Raw genomic sequence first — 22,848 nt, 5'->3', positions numbered from 1 at the left:
AGTTAAGTGGTTTAATCACAACCATAAAAGGGGAATTTTCTCCACTGGTGTTTAATATACACCACAAAAGCTAACTGCTAACATAGCCTATTCTGAAGTAATTAACCGACATCTTAAGACTGAAAAGAAATTTGGAATTTCTGCTTCCTTCTCTATAACATAATCTACGTAAGCCTCTTAACTAAATCAGATGCTGGAATCAAACCAGCTAAGTAAAACAACAAATTTTTTTTAAATTAAAAAAAGAGAAAGAGAAGAAATGTAGGCACCTGTACCTAAATACTTACCTTGATCCTGTCATAGGACCTCTTCCATCCTTGTCATATCCCCCACGCCCTCTACCTCCTCCCTGTGACCCGCCATATCCTCTATTATCTTCTCCATACCTACTCACATCACGACGGTCATCTACAAAAAAAAAGAAAATAATAGATATGTGAATAAATATTATCATTTCTGATAAACGCTTCCTGTAATGTAAACTTAGTATGTTTGAGAATTATATGTGTCAAATTCCATTGTTATAGTCAGACAGCAAAATGGTGACACCAGCTGATGTGATGGTGATGAAGAACAGTTTGAGTTCCTAGTACAATATTAGGTATGTAATCTTAATAATTAGATGAAAAGCATAACCCTAATCTACAATTTCTTCACCCCCAAAATTTCTTTTCTATTTCTTCACCTCAAAAATACTTAAATGTAAATCAAACATGGACAAGAAGTAACTGCATTTTCAAACTGGACATATTCAGTGACTACATTCACTGAAGATATTCAGTGAATGAGCTTCCACATTTACTCATTCACTTATTCATTCATTCAATTATTCAACAAATATTTATTAAGCACTTACTATGAACCAGGACCTATACTAAGCAATGAGGGTATAAATGAGTAAAACAAGACTTGTGCCCTTGAAGCATTCACGTCCATGGCACAAACCAATTCCTAAGTATCAGTAGTATATTCTAAGCACTGTAAGACAACAAGTAAAAGAATGGCTGGTCCTTCTTAGATGAGGTGAGAAAGCTAATATAGGATCATAATTTCCCTAAATCAAGTATACCACCACTATCAAAATAAGTGGTAGCAACGGCATTATCAAATGATCAGTTAAGTGACACAACAAAGAAATTCATGTCATCAGTCCTCAAAAAGCCACATGACCATTTGGGAGTCCAAGAAGTTCAGAAATAGAAATCTAATAAACTAGCTTTGATGGCCATAAGAGAGAAGCATGTATATTCAAGGTCACTCTAAATTTTAACAGCTGAAATCCTATGTAGGTCTTTTAATCCAAAATTCAATATACTTCTATGAGAGGAAAATAGAAAAAATAGATCAATATACCATACCTTGTGTGTGGTGGCTGTAATTCTCCCTTTGTGAATGGTAGGACTGATTTTGATTATAGGAATCATGCTGCTGACCATAATTTGACTGATCATCATATGAACCTTGATGTTGATCATAGCCTGACTGCTGGTCATACGAATCTTGTTGACCATAGTCTGAGTGGTCATATGAAGGCGCTCTTCCACCTTGGCTAAACAGAAATCAAGAATTTGAAATTTTACAGAAGGATTATGTTCACTGTAGTAAACTGACTAAGACTGAAAGGCCAGACCAGGTAGACCTCAACTACATTTAATACTTCTTTCTTTTCTCTTTTCTTTCTCTTTTTAAGATTTGTTTGCTAGAGGGAGAAAGAAGAGAGAGAAGAGAGAGGGAAGGGGCAGAGGGAGAGAGAATCTCAAGCTGACTCCCCCAGTGAGCACAGAGCCCAACACAGGGCTCAATCTCATGACCCTGAGATTATGATCTGAGCCAAAATCAAGAGTCGGACACTTAATTGACTGAGCCACCCAGACGGCCCTCGTATCACTTCGTAGTACAAATCATTTAGTTATTTTATCTACAAAATCTCCTTATGAACAATGGAATGACTTTCAAATAATTCACTAGAACTGAAGAGGTGCCACATTAGAAGAAAAACCACATGCATCTTTGAGAACATTAGTGAAACAAAATATCACTATGGCTTTTACCATCTCCTTGAATTTAAAAAAATTAAAAGTGTCACAAAATAGAGTAATATGTCTCATTCTTTAACAAATATACCACAACCAGTGCTGAGTCTTTTTTTTTTTTTTTTTAGGATTTTATTTATTTATTTGAGATAGAGGGTGAACGAGCTGGCGGAGAGGAAGGAGGAGAAGCAGACAATGCAGGACTCGTTCCCAGGACCCTGGGATCATGACTTAAGCCGAAGGCAGATGTGTAACCAACTGAGCCACCCAGGCACCGCAAGTGCTGAGTCCTTTTAATAGTTACATTAAAAGGCTCTCTATCACTTAATTTTAACACTGTTATCTCATAATATTTTGGGTAGCATTTTCTTATAATTATCTTTGAAACCTATAGTACATTCTTCTAAGTATCTTCAAAGATAAATTTCAGAAAACAGTAATAAGGGGCTCCTGGCTGGCTTACTCGGTGGAGTGTGAGACTTTGATCTCAAGAGTTGTGGGTCTGAGCCCCACACTGGGGGTAGAGATTACTTAAAAAACAGAATCTTACCCAAAAAAAAGTAACAATAGTAAATCGGACTTTTATTTTTATTTTTTTAAAGATTTTATTTATTTATTTCACAGACAGAGATCACACATAGGCAGAGAGGCAGGCAGAGAGAGGAGGAAGCAGGTTCCATGCTGAGCAGAGAGCCCAACGTGAGGCTCGATCCCAGGACCCTGGGATCACGACCTGAGCTGAAGGCAGAAGCTTTAACCCACTGAGCCACCCAGGCGCCCCTGTGATGCCATTTCTTATCTGAAACTAGTCTACCAAAAAATGAGACTGTTTTATTATCTCTGGCAATTCAAGAAGAAATTTCTAAGCAATATGACTATTAATTACATGTTCTCAGGATGGGAATGATGAAAGAACATTTAATTGGATTTGAGTTCTAATGTTTACTTTTTTAAAAAGGGAAAAAAAGTCTCATAACTCAATAGTGACATCTTATTCTGCATCAGGTGACCAGAGCAATGTAATAAAGATCAGTATGTTCCCCCAACATGAGTATTTTGATGTGAGGGACATGTTGATGTCTCACACCAACAGTCAGAACCTTAGTGCTTCACTTTAAAATTGTCAAAGAGAGAGAAAAAAAAAACTAGGGGTACCTGGGTGGCTCAGTCGATTAAGCATCTCAGGGTCATGGGATGGAGCCCCTGTTGCAGGCTCCACGCTCAGTGGGGAGTCTGCTTGAGATTCTCTCTCCCTCTTTCTGCCCCTCTCCCCACTTGCACACACACACATGCATTCTGTCTCTCAAATAAATAAATTTTTACAAATTTTAAAAATAATAAAAAATTGAAATTAAAAAGTAAAATGGCTGTCAAACCAAATCTAACACTTTTCTTTTGCATTTATACCTCATTGATACCTGCATTTATATTTATTTTATATTGTTATATTTGTGTTTATTATTATATTTATATTTATACCTGCTTTATACCTCATTCCTCCAAAAATGTATCCTTGTAAAAGGATTCTCCTAACTTTAAAACTAACCAACAGGGCTTGGGGCACCTGGGTGGCTCAGTGCAGTTAAAGCCTCTGCCTTTGGCTCAGGTCATGATCCCAGAGTCCTGGGATCCAGCCCCGCATTGGGCTCTCTGCTCAGTGGGGAGCCTGCTTCCTCCTCTCTCCGCCTGCCTCTCTGCCTACTTGAGATCTCGGGCTCAAATAAATAAAATCTTAAAAAAAAAAAAAAAAAAAAAAAAACCTAACCAACAGGGCTTAAAGAGTTCGTCTTTCTGATGTAATGTGCTTTCTGAAAATTATTCTCTACATGTGTACTCCACTTTTTTCAAAACAGTCTCACATCTATAAGACTGACAATGTGACCTTACAAATCTTTCCCCAATGCTTTTATTTAATTGAATTTCACTTAGAATATTTTTTTTCACTACAGAGAGAATACTTGTTGGGATCTCAGTTTTTGCCTGATTTTTTAGCTATGTAACTTAACAGGCTACATAATCTTAATTTCTCTTTACCTCTACAAACTGGGGATAATTACTGACACTCATAATGGCTAAGGATCAATTAGAGAATGCAAAAGTATTTCACAAAATGTAAAGCGCAATTTTAAAAAATTAAGTTGCTATTACTAAAATTAGTAACAAGAATAAGCTCCTCATATCTGAAACTTAAAAACTATAAAACCAAACAAAAATTTAAGAAAAAAAAAAAGGCAAGCTATAAAACCCATGAACTTCTTGATAAATATTCACCCACCTATGTTAACAAGACAAATTTGGAGTATCTGAAATGTGTGGATAGGTTTTGGCACTCTTTATAAGTATTTTTGTCCCCGAAAAGGTAATATATTAAAATGGCTAAAAAATAAAATGGAAATAAAAGAAAGCGCCAAAAGTCTCTTCCCAGTTTCTTATTTAATCTCACATATAAAGCTAAGGTCCAAATTTTTTTTTAACATTTAAATCATGTGCTTTAGGGCACCTGGGTAGCTCAGTCTGCTAAGCATCTGTCTTCAGCTCAGGTCATGATCCCAGGGTCCTGGGATCAAGTACCAAATTATGCTCCCTACTCAGCAGGGAGTCTACTTCTTCCTCTGCCCCTCCCACTGCTCATGCTCGCTCACTTGCTCTCTCTCTCCCAAATAAATAAAATCTTTAAAAATAATGTGCATTCATAAACAGCTAAATAGCAATATTACAAATAACACATAGGAATCAAATGACAATGCAAACAATTTCCATATTCTTCTTAACAAAGAACTGTGAAATTCATACTTCGAAACTTTTCTGGGAAAAAAAAAAAAAAAAGTAAAGCTAGTTTGATGGTGAAGTCTATTTAATACCCAAAGTGTTATTTCCACTACCCAACACAGTATCAGTGCTTTTATTGTTTTCCTTACCCTCCTGATGATTCCGTGTTTTGCTGTCCCTGGTTATTATAAGGCTGCTGGCCATATGAGCTCTGCTTTTGATTCTCATAACCACCGTAGGATTGTGAATAACCTAAAGATTGAATGGATATACCATCTGGTAAATGTTCTGATTTTTTAATTTCTAAAATAGCAAATTTAACAAACCAGTCCAACCTGATTGGCTTTGTCCATAGCCGGAGTAGCTGCCATAGTTCTGTCCGTATGAGGAATCAGTAGTTTGTCCATAGCCAGAATAGCTCTGAAATTTAGGTAAATACAAGTTTCATCACCTACTTAAGATAAAAATAATTATTTACAAAAAGCACAATTTATATTTTAACCTACTTGTGGTGGTTGTCCATAAGCTTGGTTCCCTTGATTTCCATAGGAAGAATAACTGTAAAAGAAAAATGTAGTACTTGAAAGAGATGTGTTAGAATTTAAAAGCTTAAAAAAAAAAAAAAGAAAAAAACCATCTTCAGTTTGAACTTTCAAATCCGCACAAGCCTCTCCTGAAAAACTGCCAATCTGCCTGTCTCTTAGAGTCTAAATTGAAAGGTGAAGACCAAAGACTATTAAGACATAAATGAATCACTCCCAGACTCTTGAATACTAAGCAAGCACCAAAAGTTTAGCTTTGACAATCTCACACAAATACAATTTCAGTAGACCCAGAAAATCTCAAGGGAATTATACTCAGGTGTGGAGAGTGACTACATGGAACTAAAACCCATGATTTTAAAAATCCAAGACAGAAAATTAACTGTTTAAGTCAGCACTTTAATCAAATTAGCTGTTTGACAGATTAATTTCTTCCTACCATCTGCCTTAAATCTGCCTTTAATACATTGTACCCCCAGTAACACAGCACAGCCTGGCATTATAGTTTGTCGACTGAATAAAGGTACCTTCCTCAGATCTGAACTTTCATTTGATAGCATGCAAATTCTAACAAGTCAGAAACAAAGTTTCTGAATATATGCCCCCCCAAAATACTTGAAAAGAAAACCTTTTTATTATTCTAAAGCTATCAAGTGCTAACAGAATTTAACTTTATAAAACATATTTCACTGAATAAATATTTGCTTGTTGCCTATTGTGAAGTTAGCACTACACTGTAAGAATAGAAAAGTCAAACCAGTTTTGTATTCATGAAGCTAAAAACCTGAAGACAGAAGATACCGGAGATGCTATTCTCACACTGAGCTCCAAAATATTTATAGTGTAATATCTCACACTGAGCTCCAAAATATTTATAGTGTAAGTTGAAGGCTGTGTTTCTGGCAATTACGAGAACCCTATTGTATGTATACAGTCACGTAAAATCAGACTTTTCTTTTTATCTTTTTATCCAGAGTCTTTTAAAAATACTAAACGTTTCTATTATAGTGCTTAAAGAAAATCTGCTCTGAAAAAAAAAATCGCATATTCTATACAAGCAAAAACTGAAATGCTTTCTCTAAGAACCTGTTATATCGTTCAATTGTCTAAATCCTTTTAATAGTTTCATCTTAAAAATTTCTTAAAGAAAATATGCTTTAAAATACCTATGAGATTTGTTTTAATCTCTAGGGGGCATCTGTATTTACGGATTCAAGCAGACTTTTAAAAAAAAAGGAAAAAATGTTTCAGTACATATGTACACAGGCCTTTCCCCCTTGACAAGCTAATATTTAACTCTAAAAAATCCACATACCAAATCTCAAAAGGAACACATGACTAAATTCATCTTTTTTTCCCCAGTTCTACTCTTACATGGTGTTAGTAAAACATACGTATACTTTACCTTTGCTGCTCACCCCCAGACTGACCGTAAGTTCCAGAATCTAAAACACATAAAAAGAATTTTAAATCTTATTTAAAATTATGCTTCCCTCAAAAGCTGACTTTAGCTTTTACAGATGAAATCTGGTAAGAAAATGTAATAAAAACTACCTACAGAAAGAAAACTACTTAAAATTAGTGTGTAAGGATTTGCTTACAGTAACTACGTCTTTGAAAAACAACTAATCTATAAAGGGCTCCTAATGGTCACAAGAACCAAGTAAACCAGTATAAAATCCAACCTTTTAACAAAAACTCAAGTTATCTTTATACACAAAAAGGCATCTACTGAAACTAATTGAGACTAAAAAGGGGGAAAGACACACACTCGGACAAGAGAAATCCCCAAGATTACACGGACTTGTAAATCCTCACCAGCCCAACATACACAGCATTTCCCTGTACTGGACTGCTCTGGCTGTCAGCAGCAACAGCTAGATTGCTGAAGATTTTGGTAAAAGCAGCTAAGTTAGTTGTTAATCTCCAACTTTACTAAGGTTTCAGGGACTTGGCCAATCGGTATACCAACTCAGCAATACCTACTTCCAGTTTCCTTTTTGGCAATAAAAACTACAAAGGAAGGCACGAATTAAATAATGTAAAAAAAAAAAAAAAAAACTTTTTCTGAATTATGAGCTTTTCTCGGTATCTCAAAACATCAGTTGTATCAAAAACTTTTAAAGAGGCCCTATCCTTTGGGTTTTTGGAGTCAAATGAATGACCTAAGTTTACTAGTGATGAATACGAGCAATTTATATGAAATGTTCTTTCAAACTGCAAAAAATAACTCCATCTGAAACTGCTGTCCACTAACCCCAACCTCATCCAACATAAAACAAAATCATTTGCTGTCAAACAATTCTTCTGAAAACCCACCAGAAATCAAATCAGTGACATCTGCATTCAATTCACATAAAGCTACAATATGAAAACACTGCCATTGCCAGTGTAAGTACATGACATGAGCTTCGCCACTTTTTTGCAGCAGAGATCTACAATCAGACTAAAGATTTTTTAAAATCCTTAATCATAAGAATATTGATTAAAATCCTAACTACTTCTATGAATGTGAAGAACATAAGGCTGAAACAAAGAAAAAATTGTATCACCACCACACCCATGATAAAATGACCATAGATTTATCACTAATAACCAAATATGAAAAGCACATAGAATCTAACTGGACCATAAACAAATTAGACACATCTACCAAATGAGGAAGAAAATTCGCTTCAACTAAATCAGAAACTAAAAAGGATTATGAAGTGTGGGGGGGCATGTATGAGTAAAACTTAAGGTACCCTGGTGATAAATGAAGCTTTAGCTTCAATTATACTCCAAGGCATGGATGGGGGGGGGGTTCCCCCACTGAGGATGGAGTTCAAGACCTATTTCCCTTTCACTCAAAATTATGTAAGTATACAGCATATAGATCATGTGACCCTGGCTCAAATCTAAGTATGAGAGTCCATAATTTAACCCAGTCACTTTGGTCCTCTGAAATTTTAAATCTGACTTCCTTCATTGGCTGACTTTAAAACTGTAGAAGATATACTGACCAGTTAGTACGGCCCTTATATTCATTAGAGAAGTTGAGTTTGTAAATGTTATTTATGGCATTTCAAACTACTGCTAATTAGGAGTACTCGACACTTGAGCCTTGTGTCTGAATCCATGATTCAGAAATGTTTTCATTTCCAAGTGTATAGGGTTTTGATCCTGCTGTTTTCTAATTATATTCCATTGCAGCCAGAAAAGGTATTTTCTCTATTACTCCTGGTACTTACTAGGATTTGCTGTTTCTCGCTTTTCCCCTTGGTAAGTATTCTACTTGCACAAATGCCCTTATGAGCTTGAAAAGAACTACATATCCCCTAAATGTTGAGTAAATTCTCTAACTCTAGATGATACTTGTTGGTTATACCATTCATACTCTTAACATTTGGTCTGCCCCATCTGTTAATTACACAGAAAGATATGCTTAAAAAAAAAAACCTCCATTTGACCAGGCTTGTCATTTATTTTTTGTTGGTTTCTATATTCTGAGGCTATATTGTTAGGCACATAAAAGTACAGGTTTATATATCCGTGATGAATCCTTTTAACATTCTATCATGATTAAAAAGGTCCAAACTTTATCTTGACTGGTAACATAACAAAACAATCTTCCTTTGGTTGTTGATTGTCTGGTTTATCTTTTTCTATCTCAGTACTTCCAACATCTCTTAATCTTATGTTTCAGGTATAACATTTCTGAACAATTTTTTTCCCAGTATGAAACTTTTTGAATTGGCATTTTCTTATTTTTACTACTACTTTTCATTTATTCCTATGCGCTTTATTAGATTTTTCTGCTTACTAGGATTTTCTTTTTCCTTTTAACTGCTTTCCTGCCTACTAGATTTTCTTTACTCTTTTCCCATATTGCCTTAGAAGTTAAACATTCAATTTTTCTTCTTTTTGCTTCCTTTTTAACTTCCAAATGTAATCACTTTAATCTTCAATGTTCCAAACTATTAATAATATCTGCCTTTTATTTACTGTGTTTGCTCCTTCTACTGTTTTTTTGCATTCTACTTCTCCTTTCTAGATTTACTTTATTTTAGTTCTTTTGGCAAAGGCCTGAAAGTGGTACTCTTAGTCTTTAGACTAAGGATCACTCTATTTTTCAACTTCTTAGAACTTTTAAGTCTACCAAACTTAACCGTTTCCCATTTTCTTCTGGTAGGTAATTGAGATTTCATAACCTACAGTTTCACATCAATGTATCTAGGTATGAACTGATTTTTATGTCTCATGTTTCAAACTACTGCTTTTTGACCCAAAATATTTACCAATTTTGGAAAAATCTCAACTATAAAATTGATACCATTTTCTTAGGAGACATTACATACATACTATAAGCATGACAGGACTTCTCCATCTGTTTCTAAACCTTATTTTTCATCTCCTTCTGAACTGAACTGTGAGTAACTGTATGTCTTCCACTTCACTAATTATTTCTTCTGCTAAGTCTGCAACTCAACTTAACCACTGTTTCTATTTCATTCTAGTTAAGCTATATGGTCTTTCTTCATAACATCTTGGGTCTTAGGGTTGATTCCTTCCTTTAGGTTTTTAGTAATGGCGAACTTACTTGCTTTCAGATTAACTATTAGGGTTCTAACCCCATTTGCCATAAATTCTCATTTTGGTGAACTGTTTCCTCAAGTTCTACAATTTTTTAATGTGAATCTACCTTTTGCAAGGCTTATTTTTTCTAGAAGATTCCTGTGACCTAGTCTGTGAAATTTCCCCCCAGAAAAGATTTTTCATTTCTACCAGGAGCCCCAAGGTTATTACAGGCGCAGAACCAATTTTTATGTTAATTTCTTGGCTTAAGTTTTCCTGGACTCCCCATTAACTAGCCCAAATGTACACCCAAATTGTATGAAGCATGGTTCCCAGGTTACAAATTCTCAGGACAGAACTTTTTTACTCAGGACCCAAGCTTCCTTGTTATCTGTTATGCTGATACAAAGGTTTTTTCCTAGTTCACTCTTTCACTGAAGACAATCTTTTAAACATCTAGATTTTATGTAAGGTCTGTTCGCATTATCTGGCTCTAATAGTCTCAAGGCTTCATTTCCTTGGGTACTTGGGTAATTAAACCCAAGTTTCAGAGCACCTGGGTGGCTCAGTCAGTTAAGTGTGTGCCTTCAGCCCAGGGCCTTGATCCTGTAGTCCTGGGAAGAAGACCCGTCAGGTTCCCTACTCAGCAGAGGGCCTGCTTCTCCCTCTCCCTTCCTCCTTGTGCTCACTCTCTCAAATAAAATCTTAAAAAACAAACAAAAACTTTCCAAGTCTCTAAATGATGAGACCTACATCCACCTCTTCAGGGCAACTGTCAAGCTAGCTCTATGCTGGCTTCTACTTCATTTCTGGCAGTTAGGTCTTCCCTTCCTCCTTTTTAAAATAAATTCTTGCATTTCTGGTGTTTGTAGATGGAAGATTTGAATTTATTTTGGTCTGCCATACTCCCAAAATGAGAACTACCTTAACTTTAATTTTTGTATGTATAACTGATATTAGATTTGATTCTAACTTGAAGGTGTCAGATAATTCACATTTGTAAATAATGTATGAATGAGTTTGACTTACAATATTTACTTCACAATATTTACTTATTTATTGACTATGTAAGCACTTTTATTAGGTTTGTTAAGTCTGCTGTCAGGCATCTGGAGTGGTTGAGTTTGGAATGTTTAAGCATTTAACTAAAGTTAATGCAATCAGCTGTTTACTGGGAGTTTACTGTTACATTGGGGAGTTTACTGTTACATTTATTAATTGAAACATTCAACAAAAAAAAAAGTCAAAGCATAATACTTTTTACATAAAGTCAAAATATTTGTATACACATTTTACAAAATGTATAAACACTATATAACACCAAGCAGAACTTAAAGATTCTCGCTTTAATGGACATAAAATTTAGAAACAATCAAATAAAGTCCTTTTCACATGTGAAAGCCAATCTTGATATTTAAAAAACTTAATTTACAAAATGACAAATAAATCTAGTGTCTTGGTACTTCAAAGATTAGTACTAATGGATAAATGAGCTCACACACTAATGACAGCTGAAAATCCTGGATTTTACAAATGATAACCTCTAAAATTTAATCTTCCATAAAAGCTATGCAGTCCTATTAAAAACAGCCATTGTTTTACAACAATAAAGATGTTAAAAATCAACACATGCCAATAGTTTTTAATGTCCATTGAAATGGTAAATTTCCCCATGAGGGTAGGAGAATCTTTTTTTTTTTTTTTAAACCATAGATGGGTAACACATCTCCTAAAGATAAACTTCTACATACTTCTGTGGAGCTTTACCAGACTTCATTCCAAATTATGTACCTGGTAAAAGATTTACCAATGTATACTTGGAATAAGAAACTATTTTTTTTCTTGGAGCAAGGATTAAATATTTAAAGACAGAAATCCTGTGCAGTTAAAAGCCTCTTTCATCAGGTAGGTGCCCTGTCCTACAAAAACTCAATATTCAGACTTAATATTAAGGTTAATCTAAGGAATATTAGTTATTCTCCTGTCCAGCCAGTCCTGTTAATTTGGCCTCATCTCAGCCTGCTACTTGCTTTTTGTCAGATTTCCATCCTTCCACAACACTGGATGCGGGGTGGGGGCGGGGGGTGTTGTTTGCGGGTTTTTTTTTTTTTTTAATACCAACAGGTCCTCCCTTAAAAAAATGTATAAGACTGTGCCAGGCATCCCTTTGATCCCCATCATATGGCTTCAAGGAAATGTTCTGCTTTTCCACATGAAATGTGATCTCTCATGATGTTTTCTAGCAAGTGGATAGCTGGGTCTTTGCAGCCTGAGAGGTAACCACAACAGAGAGGACCTTGTGTGTTAGCTAGGGCTGCTAAATCTAGGAAACATTCGTGTTCCAGACTTTATGTTCGGGTTTATTAGCAGGACCTAAACTGACCTAAAGAGATCGATGCCTTTTTTTTTTTTCCTCTTCCACACCGGGGGGGAGGGGGGTTGTCTACCACTTTAAATGTTTCGTGTAAGACTGCCTTTCCTTTGGCCTGTATGCTTTAAGGTAAATGACACATGTACCTACAGGACTCTATCCAGACCAAAAAAGGCTCACTTGCAGGGCTCTTATAGGAGATAAACAACTGGAGAAGGGAGAAAAATGAGAGGAGGATGAGGAGGAAGCTGAATTACAAGCTAACACCCCCACTCGAATCCGGGGGATTACGGTAGAGGGAATGACGGTAAGTAGGATTTTGTGCAAGGCAACGTCCTTTGAAAGGGCTCCCAGAGCGTCAAGACCCCCACCTGATGAATGGGTGAGTCAGGAAGGCCCAGCTCCACTTCACAGATGGGGAAACTGAGGTACGAGGCGGCGAGATGACTGGCCCGAGGCCTCGCTGAAAGATCTGAGGCGGAGCGGAGAACCAGAAGCACCGATTCTCTCAGGCGGATGCTCTAATCACGGGCTTCCCCCCGCCCCCGTGATGGCGTAGTCGGCCTCCGCCCCCCCAACTCACACACCCTCCCCGGGAGCCGCACGTCTCCTCCGGTTCCAAGGACAGGGTCAAAAAAGGGGGACCCGAAGCGCTCCCGCGGAGATTTGCAGTCGGAGAGCGTTGGGAGCGTGCGTCCCTTCAGTCCAACATGGCGGCGGCCACGGCCGCCCCCCCACCCCAAGCCTCCCTCAGGGCCGGAGGCTCTCCCTCAGGGCCCTCCGGTGGGCGGGAAAACGGCCCAACCCCGCCAGGCCCCTTCTCGTCGCTGCCGCTGCTCGCTGAAGGAGTCACCTACCCGACATGACTAACGGCCGCAGCGCGGAGCCCCCAGAGCCCGCCGACAACAAGGAATACGAGAGCCAAGCGGCGCGGCGGCCGAAGCTGGACTGAACGCGGCGCGGCGGGCTGAGCCCGACTGCGGGGCCTCCGCAGCCAATCAGAGGACAGCGGACGGTACCACCATGCCAGCGCGCGAGGGGTGGTTCTGTACGAGTACCGGCCTCTGAACCCTGAGGTCTTCAGAAACCCTCTCTGTTCTCCCCTCCGCGGGCGGTACCATTATTGAGAGGGAATCGAGAGAAGAAAGTACCAACGCAGCCATTAGCATGGGGGAGGAGGTTGAGCCTACTTTCTCCGTCCCAATTACAGTCCTGTTTCTGACTTTTATAGCATCTGACAGAATTAGGAACCGAAAGAGGGGAGGGGTTATAAACACAGACTATTTGGTTAGAAAAGGCCTTTCTTCCCGTGAAATTTCGAGTGGTATGCCCTAGTTCGCTCAGCTTTGGTTGCAGACAGCTGGAGCCACCTGGGGGCGTTGGGTGTCGGCGAGCTCGGGGACGAAAGTCGTGATCGCCTCCCGGTCTAACTACCTTGTCAAGTAAAACATAGACTACAAGGTGATACTGAAACAAACGTCTGCATTAAAACGAAACCACACGCAAACCTGGCCTTGAGAATATAGTGGGTGGGAGGTCGAGCTTTAGATTTCAGTGCTGTTGTAATGGCCAACTCTAATTATCAGGCACCTTACATCATCTCATTTAATTCTCACAACACACTGATGAAATATTATCCCGACGTTACGGGCGTGATTATTCACTTGCCCTAGGTCGCACAGCAAGTACATGGCCAACGTGGAATTCGAATCCTAGAAACCAGACACTATTGCCTGTGGGTTTAACCATTGTGCAGCATTGCCTAGTGTGAGATGGAGCTCTGGAGTATGAAATGAGGCCTGAAAGCTCAGAGGGCACACAAGGACATTCCCCCACCCCCACCCTCCGAGGGCGACGCAACATCTAAGTCAAAGCCAGAGGCAATGAGCGGAAGCAAACCAAGTGAAGTGGGGTAAAGGGCTTTCAACTAGCTGTAAAACAAGTAATTCTGTATGTTTGGAGTTTACCCTCCAGGGGAGAATGGTAGATGAGGCCAGAAAAGTAGAATGCTAAATAATCCATACCTTGCAAAATACAGTGCTTTAGGATTTGTGCTTTTTCTTGAGGGCACTGGGAAGCCAGAGGATTTTAAAGGAAGGTCAGTCACATTTGCATCTTCAGGCTGCAGTATAAAAATGTATGGAGATGAAAGGTGCCTAAAAGCAGGGAGACCAATTGGGTGGCCGAGGCAATCATTCTGGTGAGAGATCACCATGGCCTGGACTTAGGTTTTAGCTGTGGAGATGGAGTAAGTGAAGAGAGCCTTGAAATAGTTGCATAGTAGACTGGACAAGATCTGGTGACCAGTCTGGGAGGGAGGAGCTAGGGGAGAGTGAGAAGTGAATTCTGAGTTTCCCACTTAGAGGGGTGGTCAGATAATGGTACCATTCACTGTGGTAGGGAAGAGGAGGAGGAGCAAGTTGGGGGTGGAGGTAGAGGGATAAGTTCAGAATTAACACCTTCAGGTCAGAACAAAGACATGAGGTCATCTCTCATTATACGATATCGAGGGTCACAGAGCTTTCTGGATAAGTCCAAATAGGCAAGGTTAAAGGAATAAAAATTCCTTCATGACTAAAAATGATTCAGCCAATCAGCATGTACATTGAGAAAGGTAACCCAGAGGAGGAGACAATAGACATGTGCAATCGCAGGAAAGGATTGGGTTAGGGATGGGGAAAACTTCTAGATTGTTCCTCCTTATTCATTTATTTATTTATTTATTTTACAATTGGGTGTTCTTTTTTTTTTTTTTTTTTTTTCATTTATTTGACAGACAGAGATCACAAGTAGGCAGAGAGGCAGGCAGAGAGAGGGGGAAAGCAGGCTCGCCGCTGAGTAGAGAGCCTGATTCGGGGCTCGATCCCAGGACCCTGGGATCATGACCTGAGCCGAAGGCAGAGGCTTTAACCCACTGAGCCACCCAGGCGCCCCATCTTTTTTTTTTTTTTTTAAGATGGAATGCAGAAAATGTTGCTCATCATTGCTCCCTGAAGTTTGTACCTTCAATTCATTCATTCATGCATGCATGCATTCTTCACTCAACTGCCACTTTCTGAGGTCTACTGGACATCAGGCCCTGGAAGGTCTGGAGGTAGAGAAAGAGGAAGCACCATAGCCACTGCCCTCCAGGAGCTGCAGTCTCATAAAAGGGACAGTACAAACCTTTAATTCCAATAACTATGGAATGTGCTAGAATCAGAGGATGCAGAGGGTGCTCTGAAAATAGAGTAAGAGCATCTAATCCTCAGGAAGGTTGGACAGGGTATTAAGGAAGGCTTTGTGAAGGAGATACCTTCTAAACTACATTTTGAAGAAAGAGCAGGAATTAGGCCCCGGATGTATATCAGGAACAGCATGCTCCAGGCAGAAAGGGCTGTATTTGCAAAGACTGCAAGAGAGCCAAGCGCCGGGAATTGGAAGTAGTTCTGGCTGGCGACTCTGTGCATGTGCAGGGGTGGACAGTGGTGATAAATGATGAGTGGAAGAAGTACACAGAGGCCACATCTTAAAGAGCCTTGTGTGCCTGGCAGGGGGTTGGATACTAAATCAAAATCAATAGGGAAGGGGCGCCTGGCTTGCTCAATCCAAAGAGCATGGGGCTCTTGGCCTTGGGTGGTGAGCTCTAGCCCCATGCTGGGGGTAGAGATTACTTAAAAAATAAAATCCTAAAAAAACAAAAAACAAACAAACAAAAAACCAATATGGAACTTCTGAGGAATCTAATCAAAGGAGTGACATTTAGTTTTTTATATTCATTATTTCTTTTAATATTCTGGACAGCCCTGTGAAATAGGTGTTGCCGTTGTCCACATTTTATAGAGAGAACACCAGAGCTCAGGAAAATGAATCTCTTTACCAAGTTCACACAGCTAATTAGGGACAGAAGTGGAGCTCACATCCAGGCTTTTGGACCAAGCCCAGGGTTCTTTTTACAGTGTCCCTGGTCTCTCAAACATGAAACACAGATCTCCTCGCAAGTCTGTATTGCCCTGGGGCTTCTTCCCAAGGGCCTTTACCAGGAAACTGACTCACAGATTGAGTCCTGTACCCTCCTATCTTCTAGGCTTTGCCTGGGGATAATTATCAGGAACCAAATTTAATATTCACCCAGTCGTTTTTCAGGCTACAAGATCCTGCTCCCTCTGCATTCCCTCACTCTGCACAGTTAGGGAAGACAGCAGGTGCATTTTACACGTTAGCTTCAGCAGAATGTACTTGGGAAAGTCTGAGCACTGGGCCTGTTTGCCCTGGATCCATTCTTCCGGTACTCACTTGGAGAGTTAACCCAGCCGGCTACCTTCCCTCAGGTGGTAGCTTCCAGCGAGAATCAGCCAATGAACAACCTGGTGGAAAATCAGAGGGCTGAAGAAAGGGAGGAGCCAGGGTGTGGTCTCCCGCTCCTCCTCCGCCACCAGTAGTGTCTCAGACAGCAGCTGTCTGAGCAGCTGTCCTCTCCAGAGATCCTTTCTAACCATGATCCTGGCTCCTGGGATCCTGTAACCCTTGCTTCCCTCAACCTTCCCTTCATCCCTCCAGCCTATGGCTGGGAGAATCTTGCTGTTGAAAATTTCTTGAGTTGCCTCCCTCGCACGTTTGGTTTCCCAACTCTTCCAACAGGGTTGTAAGGCCTTGTAGGGCCCTGGAAGGACGGTGAGCTTTGTTAGAGTGAGAGAGGAAGCCAGGAGAGGGAGCCATTTAGCAGAGCCACGATAGGATCTGGCCTGTATTACTGGGGTTGCTCTGGCTGCAGTCTTGAGAATGGATCCTAGTGGGCAAGGAGGTTATGGCTCCCACCAGAGTCAAAACAAGAGCACAGTGATCTTTTGTCTCTTTTGAAATCCTGTGGGACTCACAGTTGTACCACATCATTCCAGGCTTGCTACCTGATTAGAGGCTAATTTATTCTCTAGTTGGGTTGCCTAGTCCCCCTCTGAACTCCGCAGTGCCTCAGGTAGTGCTAGAAACAGTAGGCACTAAAAACGGGTGTGGGGAGGAGGAAGCTTGTGTTGAATGAATGAATGAATGAATGAGGGGAGAAATGGGATGACTTCTGTAAACTCCTCAAGCTCAAAGACCTTCTCTAGGATCTTCTTGCATCTGCCACAATGCACGGAGTAAGTATTCGGGGAGCACTGTTCAAAGACTGACAGCCTGCTCTGTGCCAAGTGTCACAGGCTGGTAAGCAGTCCTAGCCATCATCAATACCCTTCCACCCCCAGCCCAGGAAGTGTCCCTGGAGCCCTGCTCCTCCAGCCTTCCTAGAGAGCAAGCCTCCTGCAAAGATTTCCCTGAGGCTCTGCTAAGTAGGAATCAGTTCCTTGTAAATGACCGACTACCCCATCGTCTGGACAGTGGCAGGCACTTCCTGTTTGGGGTGGAAAGGAACCAGACACTTTCCTGTTAGCAGGTCTTTTAAGCAAAGCAGCAGATGCTGAGCAGGTCCTGGCCAGCCTTTCAAGCCAGATGCCTGGCAGTTAGACAGCCTTTATGTGGAAGGGAAGTGGGGCACAGTGCCAGACTGGCTAGGCTTTTATTGTGCTCCTTGCAAGTCCCCTGGGTCCTGCTGTGAGTAAAAAACAAACCAGAAGACGCTGTCGCCCTGCAAATCGTGATGAGGATTAGGAGAGATGGGCTGCTCTGAGCCAGAGAGCGTTCATTGCCTGGCAAGAAGATGCTCCTGTGGCTGTCCCGGGGCAGGCTTCTGTATGTTGCTCCCAGTGTGAAACAGTGCAAAAAATACAAGCATGTAAGCTTGTGTCTGTGCATCCAATATCTAGCACTTGATAGGATTTTAACTGTGAATAATTGTCTGGTTGGTTCCCTCTAGCAAATTGGAGTAATCAGAAAAGGCAGGAATTATTGTTGTCCCATTTTCAAGATGATGTTAGTGGACTTGCAAGGGATAACAGAGTAAGAAAAAGTCCAGGTTCAAACCCAGGTCTGTCTCCCTCCAAATTTCTTTCTTTTTCCAGTCCCGCATGAACACATGCATGTGTGTGTATGCACACACAGGCAGACAGACTGGTGAACCAGTCTAATGAGAGCACATCCCCATGTGCTAGGGAGAGGAAATTTCTCTTCCAGAGGCAGAAGTGGTTCCTAAAGACTCAGGGCTTCTAAAAATGAATCACAGCTAAAAATGCACAGAGGTTATAGTCAATAACAGATCCAAATTATCTCAGCTAACCTCCTCACAACTCTGTGGAACACCTCCTCTTCAAGGCTCCCAGGCTAATCCCATGTCCTCATTCTTCTTATTATTATTCCTATTATTGTCACTTGGGGAGGCTGGTCATTCTGTGAGCGCCTTTCTTCAGAGCCCCTAATTCCTTCTGATAAAATCTGCTTTGTGCTCTGCACGCTTCCTGGGAAGGAGGAAAGGGCAGAGACAAAGCTAATTGTTCTTCATATTATGAAGAGAGAAACTGAGGCCCAGAAAGGGCCTTGTCCAGGTCCATACATCCTGCCTGACTCAAAGGGTCCTGGTCAGGAAGAGGACTCACTGGCCAGCTGTTGCCTTCTGTAGAGAAGAAGGAATGACCCAGGCAGCTGCCAGCCACTCCCCTGGGCATGCAATGTGCCCAAGCCCTGTCCACTCTGGGAGAGCTGGGAGGTACTGTGGATTTGAACTGAGCCCCAATGCAGAGAAAGAGGGAGGGGAAGCAGCTCTTTTTGAAGAGGCAGAACGGAGAGGACTGCCAGCCTAGCTGGGTCAGGAACTTGCTCAGCCAAGATAGGGAGGGAGGGAAGAAGAGAGCCAGACCCTTGGAAAACCTAGCCCCTCTATCTTCCCCTTGAACAATAGTGTCTAGTATTTTAGTGATTTGGTAGGTCTGAAGTAGAGCTCAGGAATCTGAATCTTTACTAAGTGCCTCCAGGTGATTCAGTGCAGGTCCTCCAGTGATCTTGTGACTTGAGGTGAGATAGCATAGAGTTTAAGAGCTCAAGATCTGGAGTTATACTAACTGGGTATGAGCCCTGGCTCCATTACTAGATTTATGACCTCCGACAAATGATATAATCTCTCTGTGCCTCAGTTTCCTCATCTTTAAAATAAGGATTTGGGGGCACCTGGGTGGCTCACTGGGTTAAGCCTCTGCTTTTGGCTCAGGTCATGATCTCAGGGTCCTGGGATCGAGCCCTGTATTGGGCTCTCTGCTCAGCAGGGAGCCTGCTTCCCGCTCTCTCTCTGCCTGCCTCTCTGCCTACTTTTGATCTTTCTCTCTGTCAAATAAATAAATAAGTGGGGTGCCTGGGTGGCTCAGTGGGTTAAGCCTCTGCCTCTGCTCAGATCATGATCTCAGGATCCTGGGATCGAGCCCTGCATCGGGCTCTCTGCTCAGCGGGGAGCCTGCTTCCCCCTCTCTCCGTCTGCTGCTCTGCCTACTTGTGATATCTCTCTGTCAAAAAAATAAAATCTTTAAAATAAATAAATAAATAAAATAAGGATGCTTATAATAGTAGCTTTTTCATAAGGAAGCTGTGAAGAGTCGATGACATGATTTATGTAAAGCACAGAGCACATACATGGCACATGTTAATTTCTCAGCAAGCATTAACCACTATTACTTGTTCCAACTTCTCGTTCCCATCCCTACCCCCACTCCCACCAGAGGAGGAAATAATGGTATTGGATTAACACAGGGACTTGTCATCACAGGATTGTTTGGCACGTGGCTGATCCAAAGCCATTCTCCCCACAACCTCATCACTCTTCTGATGCCCTTGCTGTAGACTGAGCTTCTTCCAATAAACTATCCTGCCTTTCTCATCTTCCTTCCTTCCTCAGTGCCCCTCTCAGATGGCAGGCCACCCTCCTCCACCCTATCCAAAGTGACTTGGCTCAAGATGTGTCCTGGAAAGTGAAAGCATACAGCAAGTCAGTTGTGGAGTTGCAAAGGCCCCTGGATTCCTGAAGAAGATCACAGAATTGGGTGTTCTGGGACTTATGAGTAAGCTTTGGAGGCAGAGAAGGGAACTGAAACGGTTCTAACCATGGAAACATGCCGTCTTTCTGGGAAATGGAGACATCCTGTGCCAAAGCATGCTTGAAGCCCAGGATGAGTGTGTGGGCAAAGGAAGCTCTTTTCTGCATAAATTCTTGCAGGCACTTCCAAGTGCAAATTCTCAGCTTCTCCAAGGGACCACAAACAGAGGTAATGTGGGACAGGTGAGGATCAGATGAAATAATCTAACCAAGAACACAAAAGGAAAACAGAGGAAGTCAATGTTCATACACAACAGTGGTGCTAGTTTTCCAGGTCCAGGGACCACGGCTAACCTGGGATGCAGAGAAAGGCAGAGTCAGCTCTCCGAGTGGCTCAGTCCTCCCAGTCTCAGCCCTCCAGGGAAGCACTGCTTCCTGCTTTCCCTCTCTTCCCAGTGCAGCTGATATGGACACCCTCTGGCATGTGCTGGAGAGAGGGATGGAGAAATCCTGCCTGGAAAGAGAACTGGCGGATCTGGGACTGACTCCAGCTTGGCCAATGGTATCCTTGCCAACTGGTGCTCCTCAGAGCTCCCTGCCCTAGATCGATACAGAGTTGTAGCTAGCCCTTCAAAATCCACCTATTGATGTGGAGAAAGGGGAATCCTCTTGCACTGTTGGTGGGAATGCAAACTGTTGCAGTCACTTGGGAAAACACTATGGAGGTACCTCAGAAAGTTAAAAATAGAACTATCCTGTGATCCAGCAATTGCACTACTAGGTATTTACCCAAAGAATGTAAAAATACTCAAATGGGTACAGGCACCCCAATATTTACAGCAACATTATCCACAATAACCAAGAGCCAAAGTGTCCATTAATTGATGAATAGATAAAGATGGTAAATATATATAGTAATATATGAGTAATATATTATTATATAATCTAGATTATATAATGCTATTATATAATCTACATTATATATAATATAATTATATAATTATATTATAAAATCTATATTATTATAAATATAGATTATATAATAATATATTACTCAGCCATAAGAACAATGCAATCTTGCCATCTTAATGACGTGGATGGAGCTAGAGAGTATTATGCTAAGCAAAATAAGTCAGAGAAAGACAAATACCAAATGCTTTCACTTATGTGGAATTTAAGAAACAAAATGAACGAGCAAAGGGGAAAAAACAAAAGAGGCAAACCAAGAAACAGACTTTTAACTATAGAGAACAAATTGATGGTCACCAGAGGGAAGGTGAGTTGGGGGATGGATGAAATAGGTGATGGGGATTAAGAAGTGCCCTTGTGATGAGCACTGGGTGTTGAACTGAAGTGTTGAATCACTATATTGTACACCTGAAACTAATATTACACTATATGTTAACTAACTGAAATTTAAATAAAAACCTTAAAAAAAAAAAAACAAACACCTGTTTGGTCAAGGACAGCATATACCCCATTATACCGGCAACCTTCAGGCAACACACACACACACACGCTCTCTAGGGTCGCTAGAGAGTTAAACAAGGGGGTTAAGTTAAACAAGTTAAACTTGAATTTCAGATTGACAGTGAATAATTTTTTAGTATATGTCCCAAATGTTGCATTGGCACATACTTATACTAAAAACTTATTTGTCGTTAACCCGGTACTCAAATTTAACAGGACATAACAAATTTTTATTTGCTAAATCCAGCAATCCCACACGCCGTCAGCATCTCCCTCCTCTAAGCTCACCGCAGGACTCCGCTTGAACGCGTGGCGGTGTCACAGTGCAGTCCTTAGCTGAGAACCTTCGTCCAGTCTGCCCCGCTAGACTGAAAGCTCTCTGAGGGGAAGGCCCAGGCCTTGGCCACCATCGCCCGGCTTCCGCCCCAGGCAAGGACGCTCCTTACGAATGTGCACCAGGGCCCCAGCGGAGAAGGAGCTAGGCTGGGTTCATAAATCCATTGCAACTCTATGCCCACAGCGGGGTCCTGGCGCAGGGATGGCGAAGGCCGCTGTTTTTATCCACTGGCCTGCGCAGAGGCGCGCCTGTTTCTAATTGGTTCGCCCAGGAGGAGTGCCCCCTTTTCATTGGTTATCTAGGAAGTAGGCGGGGCCTATCGCCAATTAGTTTGCCCACCGCAGCCTCTAAGTCAGTCCACCCGAAAGAGGTGCCTTTTTAAAAATTCCTCCACCCGAGTGGCACCTTTTTGGAAATAACATAGAAACTTTCTGTGGGCTCCTGAGGCTCCGAACCTTAGGATAAGAACACTGCAGTACATTTGCTTAGCACTTTAGACATTCCAAATCACACGGATCAACTCACGGAATCCCCAAACAGTCCCCCAGAGGTCGGTGTCATTGTGCCATTTGCATTTCACATTAGCAAACTGAGACCCGAAGAGAGACAGCACCCTGCTCGCAGTGACGAAGGCAGATAATGAAAACTGTCGACTTCTGCTCAGGGCGAGTTTAGCGAAGGCTCGTAGGCAAATCGTCTCATTCCACCTTCTCTGAAGACTGCGGAATGCATAAAGACAAGCACTTTACCCTCAGTTTCTCGTTTAATCTCCATGCAACTCTGGGAACTAAGTATCATTTGCTCTCATTTTACTGATGAGGAACCAGTAGTTAAATGAGCTC

The 22,848-nt window shown here is 41.2% G+C and overlaps 1 protein-coding gene across 2 annotated transcripts in view; it reads right to left on the bottom strand.

Moving 5' to 3' along the window:
- The window catches only part of TAF15 (TATA-box binding protein associated factor 15), a 28,111-nt gene extending 14,876 nt beyond the window's left edge, over positions 1 to 13,235 (bottom strand). Inside the window, exons 1-7 of one of the 2 annotated variants that reach the window (XM_032843299.1) lie at positions 13,127 to 13,235; positions 6,750 to 6,789; positions 5,309 to 5,360; positions 5,138 to 5,222; positions 4,952 to 5,054; positions 1,359 to 1,549; positions 288 to 408 (exon numbers count right to left, since the gene is read on the bottom strand). In XM_032843299.1, coding sequence (XP_032699190.1) covers positions 288 to 408; positions 1,359 to 1,549; positions 4,952 to 5,054; positions 5,138 to 5,222; positions 5,309 to 5,360; positions 6,750 to 6,789; positions 13,127 to 13,133 — 599 coding nt within the window. In that variant the 5' untranslated portion in view covers positions 13,134 to 13,235. The remainder of the gene's footprint in view (positions 1 to 287; positions 409 to 1,358; positions 1,550 to 4,951; positions 5,055 to 5,137; positions 5,223 to 5,308; positions 5,361 to 6,749; positions 6,790 to 13,126) is intronic. The other variant, XM_032843300.1, reaches the window with a different exon arrangement.
- Between the last annotated feature and the right edge of the window lie 9,613 nt (positions 13,236 to 22,848).

This window comes from Lontra canadensis, unplaced genomic scaffold (assembly GCF_010015895.1).
Source record: "Lontra canadensis isolate GAN:19392208 unplaced genomic scaffold, GSC_riverotter_1.0 scaffold137, whole genome shotgun sequence".
NCBI classification, from domain to species: domain Eukaryota; kingdom Metazoa; phylum Chordata; class Mammalia; order Carnivora; family Mustelidae; genus Lontra; species Lontra canadensis.
The sequence above is the reverse complement of the archived record's forward strand: the minus strand, read 5'-3'. Positions and strand labels throughout refer to the sequence as shown.